This window comes from Dreissena polymorpha, chromosome 9, assembly GCF_020536995.1.
Source record: "Dreissena polymorpha isolate Duluth1 chromosome 9, UMN_Dpol_1.0, whole genome shotgun sequence".
Taxonomy (NCBI): Eukaryota; Metazoa; Mollusca; class Bivalvia; order Myida; family Dreissenidae; genus Dreissena; species Dreissena polymorpha.
In genome coordinates, this window is record NC_068363.1 from 17,766,009 (window position 1) to 17,783,625 (window position 17,617).

The window sequence follows — 17,617 nt, forward strand, 5'->3', positions numbered from 1 at the left end:
AAGCAGATGGACTCTTTTACTTCTCATTTGGAGAATGCAAAGTCAAACGTTGGGATTTAGAACAATGTTGTTTTTATCTAGGTCAGTGAAGCAACGTCATCAAATAGACGTGTTTGTGCAGGGCAGGTCAGTAAAACAATAACCTCTCCCTGTATGGTCAATAACATACTAGCAAACTATACGTTTTTAACCCTTTCAGTGCGGGAACCGAATTTTGAAGGCCTTTGCAAACCGTTTGGATCCAGATGAGACGCCACAGAATGTGGTGTCTCATCAGGATCCAAACTGTTTGCTATTCTGATAGTATTCTTTGAAAAAAATCGAAGAAAATGCTAATTTTAGAAATTCAGTAGACGACATTTTAGCAAAAGATAAATTTCCCAGCATTCAAAGGGTTAAGTCAGTTCTTTCTGTAATTGTATTCATAATTCAATTCATTTACATGAATATGATTAACTGCTCCAATATTTAACACATTAACATGTTTGTACAAATTCATTTAACAAAAACATATTATTAATGCAACAATGTTTTTTTTAATTTAAATCCTCAATGAACATTATACCGTTTACAGCAAACACAAAAGAGTAATAAGGATATGAAACATGATACAAATTTCTGCAAGAAGTGTGTACATTTTTTAGGAAAGACAAACATGCAAACACTGACAAATATTGTACAGGAAAGTGTGAAAGTTTTCGAAAAAAGCATGAAGAAATCACCACTTACAGTATTGTAAAACCATAAACCATACCAAAAAGTATGCATGCAAATCCATCAATGATCTCAAACAATCATAATTACAGTTCAGAGAAAGGAATGTATCTAAATATTCTGTTGTGAGTTAGAATATGCAAAGAATACAACTACTTAAAATGGTTTAAATTACACAATTAAACATATCATTATGTATACTGTTTTACATCCAAATCCTATTCAACTTTAGGGGCATCTGACCGAATATAAACATGGACATATTTCAATTACTAACATTTTGCCTAGATAATGCTACCAAAATTAACAATATTAATACAGTAACCAGTATTTATAAACATAACAATAGATATGTTACGTTTGAAACAAGTTTTGAATTCAGAATTAACATTAAGACAATAAAAGCAAACAAAACAATTCATCAAGGCAAAAAAGTAATAATAACAGTGAAATGAACAGATTCAATAACCTATTGCAGTTATTTGGAAAGTTTGTGATGATGCGACAGATTAAATAAAGCATGATTCAATAGATGTTTCCGTAAATGGTGCAACAGTAACTGCACTAATTCTTACTATTCAAATGGTTTTAAAGAAAAGCTTGCAAATGTTGCTGTACTTCAAACAAGAGCACCGCATAACGGGTGCCAACGCTCGGCTGCAGTTGCAGTTTTGAATAAATGAAAGCTTGTTAGATTTTTTTTTTTTTTGAGGTCACAGTGACCATGAAATTTGACCTAGTGACCCAAAAATGCGTGTTGCATGTAGAACTCATCAAGGTGCATCTACATATGAAGTTTCAAAGTTGTAGGTGGAAGCACTTTGATTGTAGAGACAAATGTCAAGGCTTTAGCACGACACGGACGACGCGCTGGCTTTGACAATACCTCGGGTTTTCTCCAAAAACAGCCGAGCTAAAAACGAGGAAGTGAAGTGGAGATGTTGGGAGTTCAGGGCCCTATGTGTACAAACCAATTCTAAGACTTAATTCTAAGAATTAAGAATATTAACCCATAATTGTATTGACCAGATCTTATTACAGTTTTCCTCATTAAGATCATTTTGTTTAATGTAGATTTTACTGGTAGCATGTTTATTATTAAAACATTTTTTTTCAAATGCTTTAAATGCTTTATTTCCTGATTCAAAGAATGGAGTGGTGAATACAGGCCCTAGAATTCAGTGGACAAATGGCTAGGACAGATAATTGACATCAGAGTATTTATGGCAACATACAGATGTAAAGAGTTGTGGACTCATGGAAAAATACTGATGTTAGGATTTCTGGATATCAGTAGTTAATTGCAAGACAAAGAGGCTATGAGTTTGGACCTGTCTTTAGTGGATTTGTGGCCAGGCAGTGATGCTTAAAGTTATGGTCTCCAGTGGATTCCTGGTAACACACATAGATGCTAAGAGTTCTGGACTTCCGTAGATTCCTGGCCAGGCATGGACGTGACGGTGATATATTGAGGTTCGGCAGACCCATCGTCAAGGGGTCTCATCTCATCGCTGTTTGTTGTGATGGTGTACACCATGTTCTGGCCATCCTGTACCACAGTCAACACCTCAGCAGCCTCCAGCTCCTTGGCAGTCAGGGTGCTCTGAAATCACACACCGCACCAATTTGTTTCGTTTTTTGTATGGACTTTTTGCCATTTTCAGTTGAGTAATTTTTGGCCATTTTTAACAGTACTTAAGTGATCTAAGAAAATATCTCATGGAAATATGAGACATGGATCTGGAAATGTGAATCTGCAATAAATCCGTAAGGCTTATAGCTAGGCAACGCATTACTGCCACAGACATTTATGAATGAATTTATCAAATATACTGGTTGTGTGAATAATATTTGTACTGGAAATTTGGTGAAATAGTACTACTATTATTTGACCTCACATCTTAAAATACATGTTTAAAAACTGGATATAAATGTACAAAGCAATATTGGTGTTATTAATGCTAATAGAATTCGCAAGTACCAGGGAAACGTTGGTAAGCTATGCATATGCATTATATGGTCAATCATTTGGCTAATTGTTCATATGCAACAGAGCAAGAGTGTTAAACAACTTTTGCTTCAAATTTGTTTTCCAAACATCAATGCCACTTTGACATATGATCCAGAAGTAATCATTAGGTGCCACAAGCGATGTGACTCACATGTACTTCATGGAGTTCCATTTCCTCCTCTTCCTGTAGGATTTGAGCCTCTTCAGCAGTCTGGACGGAATGTCCTCCTATAATAATGGTCTTAGCTCCTCCACTTGTCCGTATCAATCTCGGGATGTTACCTGCACATCATACAATGCATACTCATGTTTAACATAGGAACCCACAAGTCAGGTTTGGCCATGTACAAAAAAGAGCTAATTAGTTGAATTGATATCACCCGCCAAATAAATTTTATTTACGGATTGGTGCAAATCCCTTGATACACAGTATTATCATAAAAAATAATTAAGTTAATGGATAAAAATGTGTATGCATTGCAATTCTACTCATTATTATCTATACCCCATGAATTTCCATGTTGAAATCTTGTAGCATCTCTGAGATATAGCCTTGAAAAGTTACATCATACAAAAACAAGAAAGGGCAATATCTCTTAATATATCTTATTTAGTTCCTGAGATATAGCCAAAAAAACAAGTTTTGACACAGACATATGGACTGAGGAACGGACTGACAGACGTACGACAATTCTATACAATAAAACTATAAACTTATTAAATAACAAGTGAATGTAGCAAGTTTAGATCATGTTATAGAAATCCTATTGTGAAAAGAGGTCGGTGATAAAGCTAGTAATTGAAACGCAGGATAATATGAACTGCACACACCCAAATTAATAGCATAAGGAACAAATGTGCCTGTTGCAATTTTAAATATATAGGAACACTTTATTAAGACAAGTTTGTGTCTTCAATCACAGACAGCCAGTAGTCCAAAGTGAAACCTGTATACCGTCCCCTTATTTCATTTCAGGGGATACAAGCGATGTCATGACAACCATTGCAATATTATTTGCAATATAAAAACTTTGCTCTAACCAATATCCTTAAAGTGGAATAAGTAGAGCTAAATACCAATAGCTTTCTAAACATCATCATTTACCATTGACCACTCAGATATGCACTTTAACTTGTAGTCCCTTGGAAAATCTAAATAAATTTAAGGCCTTTCTTACTTAATGCAACTTTTAAAGGTTTCCTTTACAATCCTATATTTTATGAAAAGCAAACAGCATAAATCCTGAACAGATTGCCATTTACTATGGCAGGCTGTTCTGGTTTTATGCTGGTTGCACATAGCCATTTTAACTTTAACATTTCGGAGCGGGAATGGTTTTTAAATCCTCTTACCGCCCACTATCTCGTGTATGACAGAGTTGCCAATGGTGTTAGAAGCCTCTGCAGACTCCATGGCTGCCTCCTGTCTCTCAATCTCCTCCAAGGCAGCCTCTGTGAGGTCCTGCAGGGTGGCCCCTGTAACATGACATACGAATAAAACAAAGTGTTCATTCTAGACCGCGCGATTGCGCGATTCGCGCTATTTTTTCAAAGATCGCGCACATCTGCAGCATGTGTGCGAGAAATTCGCGCACTCGATATCCGTTACGGGTTTTTTAAACTGTTAAATTCTGCTTCGCGTATTTATTGAGAAAAACACCGGAAATCAAAGGGAATTAACTCTTCGATTCACGGGTTAATAAACTTTAAAGAATTTTCGTTTAAAATGATACTTGGGTTAATTAAAAAATAAGAAATTTCGTTTAAAAAATAAAGGGATGCGACTCGTGAATGATTAAGGAAGAAAAGCAGACGATTGTTTTTGTATACGTCATATATCATGTCGAAGAAGCGGATAACAGATTTTTTTACAAAACCGGCATCGGCGAAGGAGGTTGGTGTCGATTCCCAATCCATTACGCCAGAATCCGAAACAAATGAGAAACAAAACAGCGAATCCGAGCCAAGTTCGTCGAAAAAATTAAAACTATCCCATTTCCAAAGTTCATGGAAAAATGACTGGCCCTGGCTAACTCAAAATGAAAAGGGTGAAATGCTTTGCAGTTTCTGCATTGAAAACAAACTTTCTAACACATTCACGACTGGTTACACGAATTTCCGAACATCAACGCTGGCAAGACACGTCGATACAGCCGATCATAAACGTTCTGTTATTGCCCGATCCCAGAGAAAACATGCGCTAGAACAGACAGTTATGAATATTATTTCACACCAAGATGCAGCAGTTACATCGGCAATTGACACAGTGTATTGGTTAGCCAAAGAGAACATAGCTACAGACAAGTATGCATCCTTATTAGAGCTCTTAGAGAAAGAAGTGTGTAGTAATGTATCAAAATTGAATGTTAGTGGGAATGCATCATACAGGTCATATTCCATCGCTCAGGAAATACAACAATCCATAGCAGATACACTCATGGCTGATATCCTTGATGAGATGAAAGACGCATTATGTGTTGCCGTATTAAGTGATGAGTCTACAGACATTTCTGTCACTGGTAAACTCATCCTGTATGTGAGATTTATTTCTTAAGATTTTGATGTTAAATCCCATTTTCTTGGTAACTTTAGCATAGGTGAAAAAGATGCCACTACCATTACCAACAAATTGACAACTGCATTGGCAGAAAGGGGAATTCCTGCTAACAAAATTCTTTGCCTGGGCTCGGACGGAGCCAGTGTGATGACTGGCGTGAACAATGGTGTAGCAGCCCAGTTGAAACGAATGTCTCCATTTCTCATTAATATACACTGCGTTGCACACAGGTTAGCCCTATGCACCAGCCAGGCAGCCTCAAAAGTAGATGTAATGCAACAGTACAAGTCCATTCTTACAAGCCTGTACTACATGTACTACTTCAAGAGTTCTTCAGTTCGTAGCAGCAGGCTAGCTGAAATACAGAATTTATTTGACCAACCCCAGATCAAGATGAAAGAGATGCATGATATCAGATGGTTTTCCTTTTATAATGTACTAGAAGGTATATACAAGTCCTGGTCTGCACTCATCATTTATTTTGATTCCACTGAATTGTCTAAGGACCCAAAGGCAACTGGTCTTCGAAAGTCTCTGCTGCAGTATAAGTTTCCAGCAATGACATGGTATCTTATGGATATCATACCAGTCATCACAACCCTCAACCTGGTGTTTCAGAAGGATTCTCTAGACGTTTCTGTCATTAAGCCTATTGTAGATACTACAATTTCAAAACTAGAGTACCTGAAATCAAACGATGGACATTACAAGCAAGAATTCGAACGTCTGTTGAAGGGTGATATATTGTTTGATCATGGGTTAAGCTACAAAACACAACAGGAACAACTGGTTGAATCAGCAATGCAGACATTTATTAATAACTTAATAGAAAACATGAAAAAGAGGTTTCCAGAGGACAGCATTTCTGTTGTTTCCGCGTTTGATGCTCTGGCTATGAGAGACCTATCATTTGTTCCTACATCACAGATAGATGCCTATGGATCCGACAAACTGGACGTCTTACTGGACTATTACAGCAAACCAAAAGGTGTTCCTGAGGTCCCTGAAATTGTAGATGCGAAAGCAACCAGAGCTGAGTATTCTTTACTCAAGCCACTAGTACTTCAGCAAAGGTACCTAAGGGATAAGCTTGCTGTCCTGTGGAAAATAATCTTTGAATGTCACAAGGAACAATTCCAAAATTTACTCAAACTTGCCTCCATTGCTTTAACTTTGCCTGTGCAGACAGCCATTTGTGAACGTGGCTTTTCATGCCAAAACAACATCAAAACTGCCCATAGAAACAGGCTGAATGAATCATCCCTGCAGACACTGATGACTATTAGCATTGAGGGACCCCCTTTGAGAAGTTTTGATGCTGCAAAGGTCCTCCAAGAATTCAAAACAAAAAAGCAGAGGAGAATTTTCAGAAAATTGTCCTTTGATACTGGAATGTAAAAACTTAATTCTATACATTAATTAAGACACTTACATGACTTAGGTTTTAATATCATATCATCATTCATATCATATCATGATAGACAATCAGTATTTTTTTTTATTGTTTTAAGTGATACAGAAATATCATGTGAACAATTATTTTCATAATCCTTTGTTTTTATTTAAGTCAGCAATATACTATGGAAAGTGCAGTTATATTTAACAATGGTATTTCACTGACTTGACTGTTTTAAGTAATGTAGAAGTTAAAACAACTAAACATTAAAACGAAAATGAAAACATATAAATGGTACTTGATCGATTCCCCCCCCCATTTGTGAAAAATCGCCCCTATTTTTCAAAGTGAGGGGGGAAATTCCCCCCTACTTTTCGATTTCTAGAATGAACACTGAAAACACATAATTGAAGTCAGTGTTTTTATTGTTCACCATTTTGGGAATAGAGCCAGTGCCCTTTGGATTGAGAAAAATCAGGTGGTTTTAATTTAAATAGGGAAATTGAGTTGTGTTTTTTGCTGTAAAAATGATAATGAACCTGTTTTTAACATGAAATTTGCTTATTTGCTGCTGTTTAACTCTTAAAGCTGGAAGGACATTAACATGTGTATCTAAGCAGTAAAGGGTTAAGGAAAGTACTGTTCGTGTCATGTACTGCACCATGCATTATGCGCAACCATTTATAACAACCACTTTTTTTTTTTACTGGATATTTACTATAGCACTTTTTTTTTTTAACAAAATAGTAGTCAGAATATTGTTGTATAAATGAAATACAAGGTAAAGTACTTTACTCACCCTTATGATGGTGCTTGATGTGCTCTTTGAGCAGTATTTTCCTGGCAAAGTCCTTGCCACAGAGTTCACAGATATGTGGCTTCTCCCCCGTATGGATCTTCATGTGGTCCTTCAGGTTTCCATTCTGGGCAAACCCCTTGCCACACACCTGCACCATACAGAAATATGAGGTAATCATGTATATATGTGACTGTGTATCTAGTACACTGTTAAACTAAAATGTAACATCATTTACACCATCAAATAATATTTTTACAGTGGTCTCAATCAGCATATTTTCATCCTCAACTTATACACTTACTCAGAATACTATACCTCACATGACTGTGCCGCTGTTGTTGGTGCCTATAGACAAAAACTGAAGACACTGAGTAGCAATATTTTGTTTTCATAACACTCTTGGAAGACAAATAAGGATCTCTGAACTGGAGTTGCTTCGCATTGACCCAGTATTTAACCCTTTCCCACTCAGAAGCAAAGTGAAAATTGCAAATGTGCAAACAGCATAAAACCAGAACAGCTTGCAAGTAACTCGCAGTCTGTTCAGGTTTTATGCTGTTTGCTGCTCATCAGTATCTAAAGGTTTGAAATAAAGCAATTAAAACTTAAATCTATTAAAAAGGTGTGTTATTCAATTTAACTTTCTAAGGGTCTGCAAATGTGTGAAAATACGTATCTGAGTGGTAAAGGGTTAAGACATAAGGAAAATGCCACCTAATATATCAATTGTTAAAAAAGAAGCAATGAAGGATATAACATTTCTTGAATGGTAACTAATATCCTCACTTTCAGACATTTCTAATTTATAAAATGTAACCCAGTCAATCTCACCTGACACTTGTAAGGTTTCTCTCCAGTATGGGTTCTCAGGTGTCGGTACATATCGCCTATCTTCTTCACCTTGCGTCCACACACCGTGCACACGAACGGACGCTGGCCACTATGGATCTGCAGGTGAACCTTGAACAGGCAAAATTTAGAAATCAGCACCTTTATAAAAAGAATTCATAATTCTAGTCTGGTAAGCTGCAATTTAATTATTACGCTTTTTTGTCTCTTAGAGCTGTTTGCCCTTATCTTGCCTGGAAAGAGTGTTATATCAGAGATTCAGGTAGAAAATTTGAGCATCAGTATGAACAATCACCGGCAATATCAGCTGATGGGGGTAAACTGGATGATTTCAAAGATTAATTTTGAGGTGATGACACCTTACACTCAAAAGTGGTGCATCATGAAACAAATATATAAGAGTTCCACATCAGAATACCACTCAGCCCTAGATGTACCAGTACCCACCAGTAGTTTCTCAGCATGGAAGATGTACCAGTACCTACCTGTAGTTTCTCAGCATGGAAGATGTACCAGTACCTACCTGTAGTTTCTCAGCATGGAAGATGTTCCAGTACCTACCTGTAGTTTCTCAGCATGGAAAATGTACCAGCACCTACCTGTAGTTTCTCAGCATGGAAGATGTACCAGTACCTACCTGTAGTTTCTCAGCATGGTAGAAGATGTACCAGTACCTACCTGTAGTTTCTCAGCATGGAAGATGTACCAGTACCTACCTGTAGTTTCTCAGCATGGAAGATGTACCAGTACCTACCTGTAGTTTCTCAGCATGGAAGAAGATGTACCAGTACCTACCTGTAGTTTCTCAGCATGGAAGATGTACCAGTACCTACCTGTAGTTCCTCAGCATGGTAGAAGATGTACCAGTACCTACCTGTAGTTTCTCAGCATGGAAGATGTACCAGTACCTACCTGTAGTTTCTCAGCATGGTGGCTACTGTAGTTTTCAGCATGGAAATGTACCAGTAACCTACCTGTAGTTTCTCAGCATGGAAGATGTACCAGTACCTACCTGTAGTTTCTCAGCATGGAAGATGTACAGTACCTACCTGTAGTTTCTCAGCATGGAGAAGATGTACCAGTACCTACCTGTAGTTTCTCAGCATGGAAGATGTACCAGTACCTACCTGTAGTTTCTCAGCATGGAAGAAACCCTTGCAGCAGATGCCACACCTGTAGGGGGAGGTCTCCTGGGGTCTCACGTGTATCTGGGTGTGTCTGCGCCAGTTTCCTCGCTCTGTGAACGTCTTGCCACACACTGCACAGCTGTATGGCTTCTCACCTAGATGGCAGATGTTCTCAATGTAAGATTAAATATTGTGCATTGGCAAACAACTATTCTTAAGTTCTGTTGCATAGGATTTTAACCATGAAGAAAAATACTTTGATTCAAACACCATCAGGCAAACATATTAATACAATCTTGAAGTGATCTTAATAATTTACTAGTATAATTGGTAACTTTACATTGATCAATATTTTTAAAGACAAGAGATGTGTCTATCAGAAACACAATGCCCCCTATTGTGCCGCTTTGAAGACATAAATTTGACCTTTGACCTTGAAGGATGACCTTGACCTTTCACCATTCAAAATGTGCAGCTCCATGAGATACACATGCATGCCAAATATCAAGTTGCTATCTTCAATATTGCAAAAGTAATTGCAAAACTTTAACCTTGGTTAAAGTTTTGGGACACACACATACAATGACCGACTGACTGACACAATGACAGAAAGACAGGGCAAAAATAATATACCCCCGATCTTTCGATCCGAGGGCATAATAAAAAAATAATATGGATAAATTCAATAAGCCATACCAGTATGAATCCTGGAATGCATGCGGACCTCATACTTCTGAGAAAATCTCTTCAAACAGAACTCACACTCATAGAGCTTGCGATCGTCAGTATGTATCATCATGTGCCGCTTGCAGTTGCTCTTGTTTGTATACTGAAACAGGAACTATTTATTAAACACTGTGTTATTCTGTTAAATGTTTTGTTTTTACTGTTCACTCATTTTTGCTTTCCTTTTCGTTTAATATCATGCTACTCTTACCTGAAATTGTGTATATTTTTTAGCAGGGATTTTAAAAAGATTTTGTATCTATGCTTTCTGAATTGCTTTAACCATTTCATTTCTGTTTTATATTGTTAAGTTAAATATTATTACAAAATAACAACAAATTTAGATACCAACAGTACAAAAAACTACTGCACACCGTGATTTAACTATTTACTACAAATTTCATCATCTTGTTAACAAGAAAGAGATTCATAGACAGCTGCTTACCTGCCGCCCGCACACATTGCATGCATAGATATACGAGCTGAACTTGGGCTTGTTGGGGCTGGTGATGCGGTGCTCCAGGGGTTGGGGGGAGGGCACAGGGTCAGGGCGGGACATAGGTTCAGGCTTCATGGGCTCCTCAACACTGGAGGGGGAGTCCTCAATGTCATCTTCACCTGAAGAAACATGAGTGGTTACTGACAAACGTGTTAAACAGTGTTCTCCAGAAAATTTTTAGAAGCCAGATATATTTAAGTAGATGGCTTCTAGGCAATAAAACAGCTGTTTTTACACAATTTCAATTGATATTTTGGGGAAAGTAGGCAGCATCTAGATTGAATGTAATGGGTAAAATCACAAGCTGCTAGTGCTTCCGGAGAACACTGCTTTTAAACCTTATACAAAGTTAGATAGTTTTGATTATTTGAAGTTTTCAAAATACACAATGGGGAAAATCAATGACCAGTCATATGGGACCAATAGTGACCACATAGTAAAGACATGAATATATTTTGAAATTTCTTCATACAATTTTATCAATATTATCCCTGGTGACCTATTTACAGTCAATCTTGTATTTAGAGACCACTAAAGGGAGTAACCAAAAGTGGTCTCTTAATAAAATGGTCTTTAAATTTAAAAAAAGGCCATTTGTGATGAATGCGGACCTTTGATTTTAAATCCAGATATCGGATTATCTCTTTTTGACACAGCGATTTCTGCTTTTGTAATCAAATGAATCTAAATATAAATAAAACAATTTTTTACTTAAAATAAGTTGTATTTGTTCTCTCTAGTCCTAAATACAATGTAAATGGTTTGCACAGAGAATGGGTTTTTTGACTCCAAACTCATTCGCGATTAAATTTACTTGCACTTTTACTCTTCGACACTTCCAATACCCGAATTTTCTCATTTAACGTTAATACTTTCTGTTTTGACATTTTAATTTCTGCATATTCAGATTTCGCTACATGTTACCGATTAATAGTTTATTTTTTACACCTCTCGAGAACACTGTGAAAATGTTTGTCGCGTCGGCGCATTGTTTCTGCAATAAAATCGGCGATCAAATTTGTCACTTAATGTCCCAGATAGTAAACTCTTTAACCCGTAGACTGCTGGCAAAACCTCACTGTATTATTCGACACCAAAAATTGATACGCAGTCAGCATTAACACCGGTCAGAACCGTTCATCGAGACAAAGGAAAATGGCTGGTGTGAAATCACAACAAAGGTGTCATCGTTCATGTTATCGGCTTAGATAAACAATCAACACTGATTTGTCCATGAAGGTCAACAGATTTACCACTTTTACATTTAAGCGGTCCCTTAATTCAAGACTCGGGCATCAAAATACACTAAAATCAGCGGTCGCTGGTCGCGTAAGACAAAAGTCACTTAATACAATATGAAAATATAGGTAAAACGCTCGGGCGGGATTTAAAGTGGTCACATAAGACAAAAGTGGCTTAATTCAAGTGGTCGCAAGCACAAGATTGACTGTATGTAGCAGGCAAGATCAATTTTAACAACTTGGAATGAGGGTCAATCAAGAATTTTTTCTCTGAAGTTTCATTAAAATCTTTCGATTGGTTTAAGAGATAAAATTTGAAGCAAATTGTCATCGACTAATGACAGATGACAATTGACACCGGATAGCCAACTTTAACAATAGCTTGCCAATAGTACCAATCTTAAGTTGAGCTAAAAGCACTAGTTAACACAATAATCTAACAAATAAAATGTAAAAACTGCTTTCACTTTCAGATTCACATAATGTTAAGCACAAGTATCAGTTCACTTTAATGATGACTATCACAAATTATTATTTTCATTTACTGGTATTCATTTATAATAACAAATGACCAGAACAACAAGAATTGTGCAACCTGCAAAAATGGCTTATAAATGCCATGCTGTCATCTGTTAAAAATTTATCAAACATCAGGAATCATTCTTAAGATCTAAAACACTGCTTCTTTTCAAGAAACGAATCTCTTTAAGACTTTGGCTTTCTTTAGAGCATAGACAACAATGCTTTGTTTCTACTCAGGAAACAAATAACAAGGGACAAAATTGTCACAAAACCAGGTTTTCATTGTGAAAAAAAATCTGATAAAGGGAGACAACTCAAACTGAACTTTTGAAATGAACAAACAAAATTAACTCCCTTTGTAAGTTTGTTTTAAAATAAATCTATTTTTAGTCGTGACGACCTTGACATTGGAGATATTGACGTGATTGTTTCGTGCGACACACCGTCCCATGATGGTGAACAAATGTGCCAAATGATTTTAAAATCTCATAATGAATGACATAGTTATAGCCCAGACAAGCTCATTTATGGATATTTTTTACCTTTGAACTCAAAGTGTGACCTTGACCTTGGAGATATTGACGTAATTTTTTCGCGCGACACACCGTCTAATGATGGTTCACAATTGTGCCAAATGATTTTAAAATCTCACAATGAACGACAAAGTTATGGCCCGGACAAGCTTGTTCCGCCCGCCCGCCAGCCAGCCAGCCAGCCCGCCCGCATTCGCCAATCTAATAACCAGTTTTTTCCTTCGGAAAACCTGGTTAAAAACCTTTAAGCCTCAGGCTTTCCATGCAATCAAGACAAAAGTATACAAGTAAGTTCAACAAAGGTGAATGTGAGCTGACCTGTGTGCACCTTGAGGTGCCTCTCGCAGTCTTCCTTGACCATGTACTGCTCCCCACAGATGTTACAGGCATACACGTAGCTGCCCTCTGCCTCTGGGTCCCCTGCATCATCATCTCCCGTATCGCCAACCATCTTTAAGAAAAAACATTTCACTATACCAAACAACAATGGCGCTGTATTGCCTACCATCTGCTTTCAAACATCAATTTTGAGGAAAATGTCCAGAAATTTACCATTTTAAAATGTTTGGTCAATCCCAAAACAATGTTTTAAAGTTACAAAATCAGGGCTAGCGCTGGCCCAAAATATCTTTGAGCCACCCAGACCTAGGGGGGTCTGGAGGCATGCCCCCCCCCCCCGACTTGTCTGTGATGCGTTTTGGGCCTATTGCAAACCAGTTTTCGTTTGTTTCAAAGATTTTTCATATTTCTTTTAATGACAACAAGCACATGTCACATATCATAATATACATCACATCACAATTTTCATAGTAATAGAGATATTTTCATACAGCACATTTTTAACAACATGATGAATGGCATGTTAAATACAAGCATACATTTCATTCACAAAATACATTGCAAACAAATCCTGCTATATACAGAGAACAAAGTCATGACATGTATCATTATTATTTCATTATTATTCTGCGCGGTTTTTTATAGTTTGTAGATCACTTTTAAGTCAACATCTTTGCAGTCTTTTCCTTCAATTGAGATTTTCATGAGATGTTCCAAATTTTTTACAGTCAAACAATTTCTTAGATCAGTTTTGATTACATTCTGCCTACTGAACCCTCGTTCACAATCAACTGTAGACACTGGGGATACTAACAACCTTGTGGCAGCTTCTGCTGATGCTGGATAGGAATGGACATTTTTTAATTGCCAAATTTGAAGCAGAGTGTATGTTAGTCACTGACTTGTTTCCAGAATTATGGCTGGCTCTTGCAAAATCGGCAAAGCAAAGCAGTTCAGACTGTAATTAAACTTTAATTGAAATTAAACCGCGCGTGTTTTTCACGTTTTCCTTTGTTTAAAATACGCCGCTGTTAGTTAGCATAGTGTGTGAGTAAAACGATCAAATTAATTAATTATCATCTTTTCATTTCAATCGAAAATCAGCAGAAAGTTGTAACATTAACGACAAAGAACTAATTATTTAATTATCACTCTTTAATTTAGATCGATAGTCAGCTTGGAAATAATTAATTTATTGTCACGCTTATTTTCATTTTTAATCTTATAATACGACATTTGCGACCGGCCGCTATTTTGTTTGCAGACGACAATATTAACTGTGTTTTCAAAGCTCCACCCATTTTTACGTTTCATTCAACAACGTCATTTCATCACGTAAGCGAGCTCAGTTTTGATTGGCCAGCTACTATGTGCACTTCAATAACAATAAGGTAAAGCGATGTCTCGATACAGGTGCAGACCGGTTTTCGTTCACTGTTCAAATTGCGAATACTTTCATTGAAACAAAGAGAGAAATATAGAAAACCAGTTTCGGATTAAAATGGCGGCTGTTTTCAAAGAAATTGACGAGATTTTAGCATTTTCACAAATCGGATTTTTCTTGAGCCAAATTCTCAATATTTTCGCAAATGGCTCAAGTGGCGAACGACCTGAAAATGTATATTCTTATTGTTTTTCTAATTGAAAAGGCAGACAATTGTGTGCTGTGAAAATATCTTAATAAAATATAATAATAATTATACTGACATTTACATAAATGAGAAATAACAAGAGATGTGTTTGTCAGAAATACAATGCCCCCTTTGGCGCCGCTTTGAAATAAAATTTCAATATATATATCATGTGGCAGGTTTAGAAATCATCTGCCTTTTAAAGCTTATTACTTCCCTTGGATTTGTATTTTTGACCTTTGACATTGAAGGATGACCTTAACCTTTCATCACTCAAAATGTGCAGCTCCATGAGATACACATGCATGCCAAATATCAAGTTGCTATTATCAATATTGTAAAAGTTATGACCAATATTAAAGTTTTGGGACACAGTGACACATACAGTGACACACACACACATACAATGACAGACAGGCCAAAACCATGAGATACACATGCATGCCAAATATCAAGTTGCTATTATCAATATTGTAAAAGTTATGACCAATATTAAAGTTTTGGGACACAGTGACACATACAGTGACACACACACACATACAATGACAGACAGGCCAAAAACAATATACCCACGATCATTCGATCCGGGGGCATACAAACCAAATAATCACACTGAAATGTTGTAATCATCAAAAAAGGTGAAAATAACTTTAAATACTACAAAAGTTATTGCACGGAAATTTACATAACTGAGAAAGAACAGAATTATCACACTCTTGACATAACACACTACTATTCTAATTTCTACCGGTATATTCTCCACCTACATCAGTAACCTCTTCCGTGGCTGCCACGTATGACTCAGTGCTAGTGGGCGTATCCAGGGGCACATTGTCATGGTGAAGAAGGTCAGGGTTTGCCTCAGTACTATCTAGGCCCTGCTGTAAAGTGGATATGTCGTTCCTGTCCGTAGGCACAACGTCTCCAGGCATGTACACACCACCAATCTTCATGTTTGCTGAGCCCGGAACAACGTCTCTCTGTCGTTTGATTTGCTTTTCCTGCGTAACACAAACCAGATTTATTTTCAGTGGTCTGGATGTGTAAGGATGGTCATATGAAAACATAATTTATTCTGAAATGCTTACAAATAACACAAAAATTAAGTTCAAGAGATCTAAGATTATAGTTATATAAGCAAAACAACTACGTAGTAGTAATACTTAAATATACTGTAAACATACTAGTGGTAGTACTTTGATAACTCTATTCATTAGGCATCATAGGCATGATATCCATTTAATTACACAATCCCTTTTTGTCTCAGCTTACACCATTCCCAAGACTTATTACATTTTTTTACAGATTCCCAAGACAATGAAGTCTTCCAGTGTAATGAAATATCAAAAGTCACATGATTGACGAGAACATTTAATATTGAACAAGACAGCCTTGTGTGCTTTAAGTGCTAACCTGAGTTTATGGTACAACGATTGTTGAAAGCTATACCATGTGAACTAGTTGTCATCCCTCTTTAACAAAGATTCAAACAAGGTCTTGCTATTATCAAGACAAAATTTCTTACATAGATTCATCACTCAAGTCAGAAATATTACTTTTAGAGTATCAACTTTTTAAACATTTGACTTGGTGTCCCAGTTTTTGGACACAACTGACCCAGAATTAAATTCGGCATTCATATTTTGAAGATAACCATTCTTCAAGACAAAGCTTCATCAGGATTGAGTCATTATTTGTGGCTACTAAAAGGTAACTATGTTTTTCTAAGATTTTAAGTTTTTAAATAATTTAAATTTGGCCTAGATATTGTCAAGATAAATATTAAACAAGTTTAATCAGGATTGAGTCATAATCGTGGCTTTTAGAGAAGCAACAAGGATTTGTAAAGATTTGACTTGATGGCCTAATTTCTTGACAAGCGCCCCAATTCAAACATGGCCTAGATATTGTCAAGACAAATATCCCAATTCAAACATGGCCTAGATATTGTCAAGACAAACATCCCAATTCAAACATGGCCTAGATATTGTCAAGACAAACATCCTAATTCAAACATGGCCTTGATATTTTCGATATAAACATTCAGACCCAAGATTTAGCAAAATTAAATCAAAATTGTGGCTTATGGAATGTGACCATGTTTTTATCTTATTTCTGACCCTGATTCCAACTGAAATTGTCAAAATAAACATCGCCTTTAGTTTTAACGAGCTTTAAGTTGACAAAACATTAAGCACGACACAAGATGATTGTGAGACAAAGGGTTACCACAATAGCTCACCATGGACACTTGGTTCTCAGGCCAGCTAAAAAAAAATGTTGTCAAGTAGGATTTACAACTTGCATTATTAATTGAAGTTGGATTAATCATTACTATTAATTTCTATGGCAGTTATTAGTGTACTAAGGTGTTTCTCTTACCTCTTTGAAATGGACGTCCAGATGAGCCTTCAGTGTCAGGTACACATTGAACAGCTGTCCACAGACCCCACACATGAACACCTCCGACCCATTGTGTGAGACCAGATGATTCTGCCAACTTAGCTTGTTACGATACACCTGTGGACAAGAAAAAGATCTATTTCATATAAGACATATAACGATTTTACTTTGGTATTCATACATCTCTATATTGCAGAGGATACCGGCTATAGTTGATGTATCATGATTGAGCACGCCTGTTTATACACACGTCAAAGATTGCGGCAAGCA

At 36.7% G+C, this 17,617-nt stretch overlaps 1 protein-coding gene across 2 annotated transcripts in view; it reads right to left on the minus strand.

Annotated features, from left to right (window-relative positions):
* Positions 1–17,617, minus strand: part of LOC127844121 (zinc finger and SCAN domain-containing protein 2-like) — a 27,862-nt gene continuing 10,245 nt past the window's right edge. For both annotated transcript variants that reach the window (XM_052374132.1, XM_052374131.1), the window contains exons 4-14: positions 17,327–17,464; positions 15,712–15,945; positions 13,293–13,425; positions 10,625–10,797; positions 10,150–10,282; positions 9,454–9,608; positions 8,309–8,437; positions 7,478–7,625; positions 4,079–4,201; positions 2,877–3,007; positions 1–2,317 (exon numbers count right to left, since the gene is read on the minus strand). In XM_052374132.1, coding sequence (XP_052230092.1) covers positions 2,126–2,317; positions 2,877–3,007; positions 4,079–4,201; positions 7,478–7,625; positions 8,309–8,437; positions 9,454–9,608; positions 10,150–10,282; positions 10,625–10,797; positions 13,293–13,425; positions 15,712–15,945; positions 17,327–17,464 — 1,689 coding nt within the window. In that variant the 3' untranslated portion in view covers positions 1–2,125. The remainder of the gene's footprint in view (positions 2,318–2,876; positions 3,008–4,078; positions 4,202–7,477; positions 7,626–8,308; positions 8,438–9,453; positions 9,609–10,149; positions 10,283–10,624; positions 10,798–13,292; positions 13,426–15,711; positions 15,946–17,326; positions 17,465–17,617) is intronic.